Raw genomic sequence first — 14,131 nt, forward strand, 5'->3', positions numbered from 1 at the left:
GAATTTATGTGCAAATCGGGACACAGGGCGTTGACGTCAGAGGCGTCATTTCAAGCCGTGTGTCTTGAAGGGACGGTGGAGTTCCCCAGGTGTGAATAAAGAAGCCCTGTTGCCCCAGATAAGTGGCCGGCCCCACCGACTGCTCCTCCTGCCTCAAAGCTTGCCAGTCTTCTGGCATTTCCTGCTCTTTCCCACTCTATTGCAAAAGACATAAGAGCAACATGTTAGCCTCCTTCTCAACTTAATCGTCTCCCAAAGATGTTAACGCAACTATATCTTCGCTTACACTTGTACCAAAACAATAATTCTTCACCGTCGTGGGATTAGACTCCTTGCCAATAGAGCAATAAACAGCAAGGGCGGTAACGGTGTGGCTTTCTGCCTGTTCAATTGGATGTTTAACCAAACAAAACACGGGAGCTTAGAATGTATTGGGGAAAATAGTGCAATCAAAAATTATATGTCAAAATGTCCTTTCTGGTGTGGTTCAGTGGTCAGAGCATTGGCCCAAGGACCAAAGGTCTGGGGTTCAGTTCCTGGTCAATGGTGTGTACCTGGGTGGCAGGTGCTATCCCCATCCCAGTCAAGACTTGTGCAGAACACAAGCAATCGATGTGTCTCTCTCACCTTTCTCTCTCTCTCTCTCTCTCTCTCTCTCTCTCTCTCTCTCTCTTTCTCTTTTCTTTCTTCCCTCCCTTCCACTCTCTCTAAAAATCAATGGAAAAAATATCCTCAGGTGAGGATTAACAACTATTCCTATATAATATACATTCAAATAATAAGTGGAAATAACCTCTTTACTATAGTCTCTTACTGGAGTCATAAGTGAGTCATGGACTGAAGAAGACTTGTTGTGAGGAAGAGGGGCAGTTGTCATGGTTTCCATCTGCAGGGTTTGAACTGTTTGACGGAGTTGAAACCTGGCTCTTCTATTTGACAAAAATAATCAGTTATTTAAAAGTTGCAAATCTTAAAATATCTGGCCCATGAACAATTTTCCTGATGCTAATAGACATAGCAACTGAATTTTTATTTTCTCAGAACCCATGCTGAAAGCACATAAAAACAAATCCAAGTCCCGTCCAATGGAAACTCTGTGGTAACTAGTCTCCAATTAGTATTTGAGCAGAAGCTTATTAGCCAAACTAGTTCTCTGGTTGGGTTAGCCTTTACTCTTCCCATTTTCTCCACGGCATGCCTCTGAATATGTTGTGTCCTCAAATGAAAGGAGACTCAGCCCAGCCAGGGTGTTTCAGCTGGTTGGACATCACACCATGCACCAAGAGAACCAGTTCATTCAGGGTCAGGACACATGCCCTGGTTAGGGGCTCATTCCCCAGTAGGGGGCGTGCAGGAGGGAGAAGGTAGATGTTTCTCTCTCCTTGTAGATGTTTCTCTCTCATCATGGATGTTTCTATCTATCTCTCCCTCTTCCTCCTTCTCTCTCTAAAAGGAAATAAAACATGTGCAAAATACTGAATGTGAAGAATGTGCTGAAATCCTTGGACTTGTTGGTGTGGTCTGTTGTGAGTTCACCCCAAAAAAAAAAAAAATCAGTGCTGTCCTACAGACAGGACCGTACACTGTGTGGACACAATGGCTGGTGTCCATAGACCCCTAAGGACTGCAGTCAGGTGAGAGCAACGAGAGGACAAGAGACAGTCACAGGGACATGGAGTCAGAGCTATTCCCACGTGAACCTCCTGGTTGAGAAAGAACCTCACCCATTCTCAAGAAGTGTTTAAAAATTCGTGTTTTATATCACTTTTCCAGCCAGCCTTACAATTACTGTCCCTAAGGAAAACTGTAAGTACGTGTCAGGGAATGAAGTCAAGAAATGATTGTGAAATAATTCATAAAATTTACAGATATTCCAAAACTCTTGTAATTTGATATCTACCGAGTGACCTCAGTCAACTAGCATCCTGGTATTTCACTTAAATCCGGGGTCTCACTCACACTTGGTAACGGCTCATGAAGCAGATTTGAAACCCCAAACAGCAGCGCTGGACGATCTGTGCTAACACACCATGGGGAGCTCTACCATGCTGTTACTAGTCAAGGTCATCCTCACCCTGTGGGTCTCCTGGGCTTGTGGACAAGGTGAGTTGAAACTGATGGAATATTTAGCTCCTTCATAAGTAGGGTTGGACCTTTTTCATTTGTCTTTTTTTTTTTTTTTCAATCCTCAATCTTTCAATTCTCTCTCCATTGATCTTTAGAGAGAGAGTGGAAAGGAGGGCAAAGGGAGAGAAAGAGAGAAGGAAAAACGGGTAAAGGGAGAGGCAGAGAGAGACATGGATGTGAGAGGGACACATGGAGTGGTTTCCTCTCACACAAGCCCCAACCAGGGCCCGGGATAGAAACTGCCACCCAGACATGTGCCCTTGACCAGGAGTTGATCCCAACAGCTAGGGTATTTGAGAGCCATTTACAAAAACTTTGGTCTCTGCATTCATTAAGAGACAATCTCTGACAATGAGTCATTTGCAGGAATGATGAAAAGTACCAAGACCGGCTAAATAAAAACCACCTTTGGCCCAATTCACCCATCCCTGTGCAAACTGGACGTTTCTACTGATTCACAACATGGAGTGCCAATATGGAACTATTATTCATCTTCCAAATCTTAATGATGGCTTCTAACAGTAGGAAAAAAATGTGGCCTCACATGTTTGCACTATCTCAGCTGTTACTATTTTGGATAGAGGCACCTGCCCTGGCAATGTTTTAACAGCTCCATTGGCTGTAATGGAGATGATGAGAGTAGGGAATTACAATTTGTCAAGGGATTTATGCCCACTGCTTGAAAGCAGCCACCAGAAGTTCTTCTATTCTTAACTAATTTAACAAAATTCTCCCAATAGTATTCGGTTGGTCTCTTAGGGAAACGATTTTTTTATATGTGTTTTTTATAAACGTGTTTTTATATGTGTCTCATAGCTTTTGACTTCAAACATTGGTGTTAAGTTTAGTGAAAACTAGAATATGTAGACTGGACTACAATAGTAACATGAAAATCTGATAGATATAGCACATTAAAATGTGAGAGAAAATAAATGTATATTTTATTTTTATTTTTAAAATATAGTTTATTGACTTCAGAGTGGAAGGAGAGGAAGAGAGAGTAGAAACATCAATGATGAGAAAAAATCCTTGATCGACTCCCTCCTTCACACCCCTTGCTGGGAATCAAGCCCCCAACCCAGGCATGTGCCCTGACCAGGAATTGAACTATGATTTCTTGCTTCATAGGTCAATACTCAACTAACTCCCAAGCCACACCTGTCTGCCAAAAAAAAAAAAAAAAAAAGAACATTTTTCAGGTTCATTTGAGGTTAATGTCAATTAACATTAAACTCTGGAGACATATTTACTTAACACGTGTGTCTAGAAGGTCACATATATTTTCTACTAGTTTTAATGTAATAGTTGCTAATCTATACTAATAAAAGGGTAATATGCAAATTGGTCAGGATGCCCTCACAGTAAGGACCAAACAGCAGGCTGCGTGGGGCGACCAGGCCGACAGGGGGGTTAGTGAGGGACGACCAATCGACTGAACAGCAGGCTGCGTGGGGTGACCAGGCTGGCAGGGGGGCAGTGAGAGGTGACCAGGCCAGCAGAGGGGGGCAGTTGGGGGTGATCAGGCTGGTGGTGGGAGCAGTAAGGGGCAACAGGCTGGCAGGGGGGGCAGTTGGGGGCAACCAGGCTGGCAGGGGGGACAGTTGGGGGAAATCAGGCCAGCAGGGAAGCACTTAGGGGTGATCAGGCTGTCAGGGGGTCAGTTAGGGGCAATCAGGCAGGCAGGCATGTGAGTAGTTAGGAGCCAGCAGTCCCGGATTGTAAGAGGGATGTCCGACTGCCGGTTTAGGCGCGATCCCCGGGATCAGGCCTAAACTGGCAGTCAGACATCCCCTGAGGGATCCCGGATTGGAGAGGGTGCAGGCTGGGCTGAGGGGACACCCACCCCATGCACGAATTTCATGCATCGGGCCTCTAGTATGTATGCATACATATATATATATATATATATATATATATATATATATATATATATATATATGTATATGTATATATATACATATATATGTGTGTATATATATATATATACACATATATATGTGTGTGTGTATATATATATATACATATATATATATGTATGTATGTGTATATATATATATATATATATATATATATATATATATATATATATATATATACACATACTAGAGGCCCAGTGCATGAAATTCGTGCACGGAGGGGGGTTGTCCCTCAGCCCAGCCTGTACCCTCTCCAATCTGGGACCTCTCTAGGGATGTCCGACTGCCCGTTTAGGCCCGATCCCAGTGAAATCGGGCCTAAACGGGCAGTCGGACATCCCTCTCACAATCCAGGACTGCTGGCTCCCAACTGCTTGCCTGCATGCCTTCCTGATTGCCCCTAACCGCTTCTGCCTGCCAGCCTGATCAGCCCCTAACCACTCTGCTGCCAGCCTGTTTGCCCCCAACTTCCCTCCTCTGCCAGCCTGGTTACCCCTAACTGCCCTCTCCTGCAGGGTTCATCACCTCCAACTGCCCTCCCTTGCAGGCCTGGTCCTTCTCAACTGCCCTCCCTTGCAGGCTGGGTGCCTCCCTACTGCCCTCTCCTGCTGGCCATCTTGTGGTGGCCATCTTGTGTCCACATGGGGGCAGGATCTTTGACCACATGGGGGCAGCTATATTGTGTGTTGCAGTGATGATCAATCTGCATATTACTCTTTTATTAGATAGGATAGAGGCCTGGTACAGGGTTGGGGGCCAGCCGGTTTGGCCTGAAGGGCGTCCCGGATCAGGTGGGGGTTCTCTTGGGGTGTGGGGCGGCCTGAGCGAGAGGCCTGTGGTGGTTTGCAGGCGGGCCACGCCACCTGGCAATGCAAGCGGAGGCCCTGGTATCTGGAATTTATTTTCCTTCTACAATTAGAACTTTGTAGCCTGGAGCGGAGCCAAGCCTGGGGCTCCCTCCAAGGCCGGTAGCCATTTGTATTGGGGTTATAATTGAAGCTTTGTTGCCTTAAGCGGGTGGACCCAGCCAGGGTGTGTGGAAAGCTTTGCTCCCCCTGTTGCTGGCGGCAACCCTGGCCTGCTCTCTCAAGCTCCATTCTGCCGCCATTTGTTTGAACTTGTTTACCTTCTATAATTGAAACTTTGTAGCTTGAGTGGAGGCTTAGGCCTGGCAAGGGCAGGCGGAAAGCTTGGCTTCCTCTGTTACCTAGGAAACCTTGCTCTCTATGGCTGTAGCCATCTTGGTTTGGGTTAATTTGCATACTCGCTCTGATTGGATGGTGGGCGTGGTTTGTGGGCGTGGCTTGTGGGTGTCAGAGGTATGGTCAATTTGCATATTTGTCTATTATTAGATAGGAGATATATATATATATATATATATATATATATATATATATATATATATGGACAGGGTGCTTATTTGAATGCCCTTTTGCTCTTTGGAAAGACCCAAAAAAATGACATTCACTCTATTCTCATGTCCTTGATGATTTTTATGTGATTTCTGCATAATTTACATTCTTTTACTTTTCAGAAATAGCATGTGACCCGCCAAGAATTGCAAACAGTCACTACATTCCTGAAAGGGCCAATTACGGACTGGGACAAGCAATCACATACTACTGTAAAAGTGGCTTTCTCCCTTCCACCCGGGGAAATATTGCAAAATGTACTGACAAAGGCTGGGATCCTCCTCCAAGATGTAGCTGTAAGTTCCCTCCATATCTTGACCTGCTTCTTAATTCTGAAATTACTTCTCTTAAACTTAAAAATAAGGGGGATCTGCCTGGCCAACATGGCTCAGTGGTTGAGCATTGACCTGTGAACTAAGAGCTCATGGCTCAATGTTTGGTCAAGGTACATGTCCAGTTTGGTGGCTCAATCCCCAGTGTGGGGCATATAGGAGGCAGCAGATCAATTATTATCTGTGTTCATTGATATTTCTCTCTCTCTCTCTCTCTCTCTCTCTCTCCCCCCCCCCTTCCTCTCTAAAGTCAATTTAAAAAATTAAAAAAATAAAGGGGACCTAAGAAGTCCAAATCTTGGCCTCACTGAGAAGGTAAAGCAGAGGGCTTCAAGGCAGGCTTTAATTTCCAAAGTATCCAATTCTAATTAAGATTAAAACCACATTTTTGTTAATAAAAACATAATTTTTTGTTATTCAGTGTTAAATATGTGATGTGTATGTACGAATATATATTTCTCTCACTAATACTCTAATATGTGAATTAGAACACTGGGTAAGAGCACTACCAGTCAACACCGAGTACATTAGATATTGATGTCTGGGTAACAAACACCCCTGAATAGACTGCCTCATACAACAGCCTCCCGTGTGTCAGCATTGGCGGGGTCAGCATTTGGGAGCCACTTAGCTGCCTGGTCTGGGCCGCTCCCTGCTGCACCTGGGATGCTGCCCAGGGCGTGTGCAGGAGCCTGCGCATCCGTCCATCTGGGCATCTCCATCGGAGGCCTGAGTGGAGGTAACCCTCCTCAGAGCGAGTGACCTGAGGGCCCTGGAGGCGCCTCCAGAGCATTGATGACCTGGTGGTCACACCCGGTCCCCTCGGCCACGTGAACTCTTCAGAAGCCCGTCCCTACGTCCAGCCTCACTCAAGGGAGGGGCACGGGGCTCCCTTGTATGAGGGGGAATGAATGTGGGAGACATTGTGCACCTTCTAAAGCCATCCCCTGGCACACATGCCCCTCAGTCCACAGGGAATTTTATTCCTGGGGGGTTGCCCTTTTCCCAGTGTTTTCTGTCTCTACAGTCTCATTGCTGTTCCTTGTATATCAGTTCATCGTCAAAGGGGCCCCCACTTAAGCTGGATCTTCCACGGGTGACAAATGAAATGATACACATAGCAGGTCAATGGCTCAGTGTTCACTCAAGGCCAAGGCCAAATGAATGTGGACAGTCAGGTGCCTTAAAGAGGAGGCCATGACCACATGACACAGACCTCAGTGTGCATAACAATGACAAGAGAAGAGTGACTATTTATGTAGATAAAATATCATTTAAATAATCATTGTGTAGATGATGATTCAATATTTGTCTATATTGTGAAATGATCAGGGAACAAGTGTTACATCATCTGAAGGTTATAACTTTTCTTGACCTAGAAAGCCTAATGCAATGAGTGTAATTATGGACATATGAGAATATAATTCATCAATGAAACAAGGTATCTCTCATTACATTTATATTAAGGTATAACATTACTTATCCTGTGTTTTGTTTGTTTTAATTGCTAGCAAATCCCTGTGAATTTCCAGAAATAAAGCATGGACGCCTATACAAGGAAGAAAAATATAGATCATACTTCCCAGCATCGATAGGACAATGGTTTTACTATTCCTGTGATGAAAACTATGTGACCCCTTCTGAAGATTTCTGGGATTACGTTACTTGCACACAAGATGGATGGACGCCAGAAGTGCCCTGCCGCAGTGAGTAAACTCTCTGTCCTGTGCACGTGGCAATAGTTCAGAGTTCAGAGAGCAAAACATGAGCACCGCTAAGCCTGTGTGAAAAAATACGGGCAAGGGAAGAGTTCTCTGAGCAGAAAGACCAATATAGATATTTTCTTTCATGATAAGTCCCTCATTAAAAACATGGGAGATGAAAGAAGACTTTATAACGATGTTGGTATCATTTATTCATAGTTTAATTGTGAAAACCACAGATAAATCATCTTTCATCTTGGTTTTTCTTTTTCAAACACATTTACTAGCAATTTTCATTTTACTTAAGCTGCATGTTGAGATGCTTATGCATTCTAGTTTAAAGATTGTAAAGATGATTTTTAATTCATGACTATGACTACATTTATTCCTTTTTATGATCATTGTGTAATTCTCAGGAAAGTGTGTTTTCAATGACTTGGAACATCTACGTTCTCCACCTAAAGAAAAAACATTTTTACAGGGACATTCTGTCAAAATCGACTGCCAACGGGGCTACAGTCTCCCATACCCACAGAGAACAGTGACGTGTACGGAGAATGGCTGGTCCTCGCTTCCCAGATGCGTCAGTAAGTGAACCACCCTGATATCCAGTCCATCTGGGATTTTCTAAAACCAGACGTATCCCTATGGAAAGTTTAATGTGTCACCTCTCAAGGTGAATGGGCCACGCCTTCTTGGCTTTAAAACAATGGCCTACTTCATTTCCTGTTCCAGATGTGTTTGCAAAGTTTTAAATTTTTGATAACGAATAGGTCGTTAATTTATTGTAGTACGTGACAGTGAGCAATAAGGCATGAGTATTGTGAAATAATGTTAAGTGAAACAGAGATTAAGATCACGCACTGTGTGTGTTCATTGAAGAAGCATTGAAAATGACTTTTAAATTAAAAATAAATACACTGCTTGCCCAATGTCACATATACACGGAGTGGCCAGATTATTATGATCTCTGAACGCATAATAATCTGACCACTCAGTGTGTGTTTGTGTGTGTGTGTGTGTGTTTGTGTGTGTGTGTGTATGTGTATATATATATATATATATATATATATATATATATATATATATATATATATTTTAGGCTCGGTGCATGAATTCGTGCATGGGTGGGGTCCGGCCAGCCTGGCCAGGGGGAGGGGGCATGGGCGGTTGGCCGGCCTGCCTGCTGGTTGAACTCCTGGTCAAGGGGACAATTTGCATATTAGCCTTTTATTATATAGGATATACACTGAGTGGCCAGATTATTATGCGTTCAGAGATCATCATCATCTGGCCACTCAGCGTACATCAGGATATATTAGAGTTGATCTTTAATTGGAGTCTTCTTACATGTGTTTATCAAAGCAGTGATCACTGATTTGAACTGGGAATTCAGGAATCTACTGAACCCTTAAAGGAGTGTCTTTGTCCAGCTTTGCCTACACCCGGTACTGGGGTTGAAATACTTACTATTAATTCACTCAGACTAAGAACATTTATAGATATTTAAAAAAATAAGACTATTTTCAAGAAAAACTAAACTATATGCTACAGAAAGTGGGCAAATTGACTTAAAAAGCACACAAAGAGATATCCGTTCTTACATTTTTAAAGCATGGCTTTCTATTTCATGGACTCCCTTTAGTGAAAAAGCTGTACCCTTTGCAATGCATTTTTAAAATCAATGTGGAGAAACTTTCAATTCTGGGAATCATTAGGGAAAGGAGGGTGTTTTATATAAATACATGGATCCTGTATCCAAGGACTACAGTCTTTCTCTAAGACTCACACTCTTAGTGGTAGTATGTCTGCCACATAAATACATACATTACCTCTTACATTCACAAATGGTGTTGTCCTTCAAATGATAGCATCGTATCATGATAGTAGTGTAATGTAGTAACAGCCAGTGCCATACTCACAGTTAAAAATAGGTTTTGACCAAAGGTTCATAACCTATATTTAGAGGTTTTGAATGATAGGAAAAAGTATGGATAAGGAAATCCATTCTTCATGTCATACAACTCATCCAGCTCACAATAACACTAACTCAGATACTTGTCACCTGATACTTCACTTATCCACACACCGATGGTAAAGTTTAGTATTGCCAGGATGCGATTTTCTTAGTTGGATTCTACATGATATGGCATTGGAAATACAATGGTCGTCTTTATTTTGCTTCAGAACATTGTGACATGCCAATATTTGAGAATGCCACAGCCATATTCACTGGAAAACCTTTTCGACCCAATGACATGTTGGACTACCAATGCCTGGATGGCTACGAAAACAGAGATGGAAGCAAAAAGGGCTCCATGGTGTGTGGTGAGGACGGCTGGCTCCACTTGCCAACCTGCTTTAGTAAGTGTTTTGATTCCAGCATTTCCTTTTCCAGGAATTGAAAAGTCTACATGTATGAGTCCTCGCTTGAGTATAGGGATCTAAGGCATTTTGAACAAAATGGTGGGTACAAGGTTTAAAATGCAAAATAGGGATAATACTTCTTATGCAGCTTTATGGAAATAGTTTTCAATAAGACTACAGTTTTCTCTTCAACATTTAAAATGCTCTTTTTCAGAATCTGCAGACAAGTGTGGGCCTCCTCCAGCGATTAGCAATGGAGAGATCACCTCCTTCACATTAAAAGTGTATCCTCCGTGGTCAAGAGTGAAATACCAATGCCAGGCCTACTATAAATTTCAGGGTCCTAAATATGTAACCTGTAGTTATGGAAAGTGGTCCGAACCCCCGAGATGCATAGGTAAGTTCTCAAGAATCTTCTGGATCCTGAGACCATGAGGGTGATGTTTATGAGCTCGTATGCAGTCTACTAGTCAAGGAGTCAGTCTAGAACTGTGCTCACCAACAGCTCTCCTGCTCAATGTTTCACATGCAGAGACTCGTGTGTAGGGCTATGAGCATGGAGAATCCCTAGGTGAACAATGAAAGATGGTCCTTTAAACAGGAACAATCGGAGAGGCTCATTCTGATACACAAACTGACCCCACGGTGGACCATACCATACGGGACTCATCCTCTCCTGTGTATGTGTCCCCTTCTGTGGGAGATTATAGCAACCCCAGTAAGTCCAGGACCGAAATCAAAGTTACCATACCCAAGTCAGAATAGTCTAGAAATAGCTCCAAACTAGGTTATATGGAAAAGAAAGTATTGAATTTCCAAGGTAAGTTCTAAATCTCAAGTTTAGATGGTTGAGTAGATGGACAAGTCTAAGATATGTCTCCAGCACATTCAAGACTTGTTCCTCCCACGAAGAATAGGAAGCAATGTCCATTTTCTGGGGACATAACATCAGTTCTGTGACAGAGCTAAGACTGTATTTGAGTCTTCGAATTGAAATAAGCAGAGAGCATTTACGAAGATCATCAAAGGCAACATCCAAGATCTTATAAAAAATTATACAGACATATGGTATATTAAAGCAAGGAGGTAAATTTTGCTTGGAGTACTAAAGTTCATAAGGAAAGATCAGAAAAAGTGTTTTTGGCAGGTGTGTGGAACTCACCTAATATATACATCTGAATGTACTGGGAAACATTTCAAAATTTCTGGATATCAGGAGTCATATGTGTTATTCTGTTTCTTCATGTGTGAACATGACTTTTAGCTATGTCTAAGGCCTTATCAATGACAGTGATGGCTGAACTAGAATATAAAATACTTGCTTCAAGAGAAGAGTAATAGGAGTCCACGATATCTTCAAAATTTGACATAAGAAAAGTTGAAATACTGCCATTTGCAGCAACATGGATGGACCCTGAGAATATCGTGCTAAGTGAAATAAGTCAGACAGAAAAAATATGAACCATTTATTTCACTTATATGTGGGATATAAAATTGAAACAAACAATGAAATCTCACAGACAAAGACAACACTATAGTGGTTATCAGAGGGGAAGCGGGTGGGGCAGTAGTAGAGGGTAAAGAGGGTCAGATATATGTCAGTGAAAGATGATTTGATTTTGCGTGATGGGCACACAATGCAATATACAGATAATGTTTCATAGAATTAAACATTTAAAGCCTATGTAATATTATTCACCAATATCACCCCATAAATAACATTTTTTAAGTAAATTAAAATTTTAGCATGTATAAAGTTCTACAATGTAAGAACAGTTTGCCCATAGAAAAAAGAAAAGGTCTGAAACTTTATTACAATACTAGAGGCGTGATGGACGAAAATCCGAGCACTTGTGGGGATTCCTCAGCCCGGCCTGCGCCCTCTTGAGGTCCAGGACCCCTTGGGGGATGTCCACCTGTCGGCTTAGACCCACTCCCCAGGGGATCAGGCTTAAGCTGGCAGTCAGACATCCCTCTCCCAGCCCGGGAGCCCTCGGGGGATGTGTGACTGATGGCTTAGGCCTGCTGCCCACAGGGAGCAGGCATAAACCACAGTCAGCCATCCATAGTGCTACCAAGGAGGCAGAAGAGGCTCCAGCCACCACCACTGCGCTGGCAGCCATCAGCCCAGCTTGTGGCTGAGTGGAGCTCCCCCTGTGGGATCACACTACCACTAGGGGCAGCTCCTGCATTGAGCATCTGCCCCCTGGTGGTCAGTGCGCGTCATAGCGACCGGTCATTCCCAGTCCTTCTACCATTCGGGTCAATTTGCATAATACCCTTTTATGATATACTAGAGGCCAAGTGCACAAATCCGTGCACCATTGGGGTCCCTCGGCTTTGCTTGTGGGATCGGGCCGAAACCGGTTCTCAAACATCTCCTGAGGGGTCCCAGATTGCGAGAGGGCACGGCCAGGCCGAGGGACCCCACTGGTGCATGATCGGGGCTGATGAGGGATGCAGGAGGTTGGCCATCCAGGGAGGGAACAAGGGAGGGCTCCAGGGTATGTCCAGCCCATCTCCCTCAGTCCTGATCAGCCAGACCACAGCAGCAAGCTAACCTACCAGTAGGAGCTTCTGCCCCCTTGTGGTCAGTGCACATCATAGGGAGCAGTTGAACGGCCTTAGCATATCATTAGTATATTACGCTTTGATTGTTTCAACCGCCGACCAGATGACCGGACACTTAGCATATTACACTTTTATTACAAAGGAGGATATGAATGTTGCTTCCAGTTACATTGCAATAGCAACACCCTTGGCCCACGTGATGTACATTTGCTCTTTCCATTATTTCATCCTCTAAGCTAGTCATTGGGTTGAAGGTTTATTTGTTTATAAAAGGAAAGATTACTAATTGTTTTTATTTATTTCCTCTACTTTCAGATCCATGTGTGATATCAGAAAAAATCATGAATGAGAAGAACATACGGTTAAAAGGGAAATATGACAAAACCTATTTTGTAAAAACAGGGGATATCATCGACTTTATGTGCAAACCGGGACACAAGGCGGTGACGTCAGTGGACTCATTTCAAGCCGTGTGTCTAGAAGGGACAATGGAGTACCCCACGTGTAAATGAAGAAGCCCTGTTGACCAAATATGTGGCCAGTCCCACATACTGCTCTTGGACTAAAAGCTTGCCAGTCTCTGGCATTGCCTGCTCTTTCCCACTATATTTCAAAGGACATAAGAGCGATATGTTAGCCTCCTTCTCAACTTAATCGTCTCCCAAAGATGTTAACGCAACTATATCATCGCTTACACTTGTACCAAGACAATAATTCCTCACCATCGTGGGATTAGACTCCTTGCCAATAGAGCAATAAACAGCAAGGGAGGTAAGGGTGTGGCTTTCTGCCTATTGAATCGAATCTTTAACCAAACAAAACATGTGAGCTTAGAATATACTGTGGGAAATTGTACAATAAAAATTTACACGTTAAAAATGCCCTGTCTGGTGTGGTTCAGTGGTCAGAGCATTGGCCTGAGGACCAGGGGTTCAATTCCTGGTCAAGGGCATGTACCTGGGTTGCAAGTTTGATCCCTGTCCCAGGTGAGGTGTGTGCAGAATGCAAGCAATCGATGTGTCTCTCTCACATCTCTCTCTCTCTCTCTCTCCCTCTCTCTCTCTCTCTCTCTCTCTCTCCCTCTCTCTCTCTCCCTCTCTCTCTCTCTCTCTCTCCCTCTCTCTCTCTGCGGGGTTTGAACTGTTTGACGGAGTTCAAGCTTGGCTGTTCTATTTGACAAAAATCATCAGTTATTGTAAAGTTGCAAATGTTGAAATATTTCCCTGATCCTAAGTCAATATGGGAACTGAATTTCTGTTTTCTCAGAACCCATTCTGAAAGCACATGAAAACAAATCCAAGTCACGTCCAATGGAAGCTCTGTGATAACTAGTCTCCAATTAGTATTTGAGCAGAAGTTTATTGGGCAAACTAGTTCTCAGATTAGGTTTGACTTTATGCTTCCCATGTCTCAATGTCATGCTTCTGAATATGTGGTGCCCTCAAATGAAAGGTGCCTAGGCCGGCCAGTGTGACTCTGTTGGTTGGACATCGTCCCACGCACCAGGAGGTCACAGGTTCATTCCAGGTGAGGGCTCATGCTAGGATTATGGGTTCGATCCCCAGTAGGGGGCGTGCAGGAGGCAGCAGGTAGATGTTTCTCTCTCCTTGTAGATGTTTCTATCTCTCCCTCTGCCTCCTTCTCTCTCTCAAAGGAAATAAAACGTGAAAACTATTGAATGTGAAGAATGTGCTGAAATTCTT

The 14,131-nt window shown here is 43.4% G+C and overlaps 1 protein-coding gene across 1 annotated transcript; it reads left to right on the top strand.

Moving 5' to 3' along the window:
- The first annotated feature begins 1,968 nt into the window (after nt 1-1,968).
- LOC307094645 (complement factor H-related protein 3-like) lies at nt 1,969-13,269 on the top strand. Its single transcript, XM_079763663.1, has 7 exons — nt 1,969-2,103; nt 5,578-5,751; nt 7,299-7,493; nt 7,907-8,077; nt 9,678-9,854; nt 10,072-10,254; nt 12,744-13,269. Exons 1-7 carry the CDS (start codon nt 2,031-2,033, stop codon nt 12,938-12,940), a joined length of 1,170 nt encoding a protein of 389 aa, XP_079619789.1. The 5' UTR covers nt 1,969-2,030; the 3' UTR covers nt 12,941-13,269.
- The last annotated feature ends 862 nt before the right edge of the window (nt 13,270-14,131 follow it).

Source organism: Cnephaeus nilssonii (assembly GCF_951640355.1).
Source record: "Cnephaeus nilssonii genome assembly, chromosome: 23".
NCBI lineage: Eukaryota > Metazoa > Chordata > Mammalia > Chiroptera > Vespertilionidae > Cnephaeus > Cnephaeus nilssonii.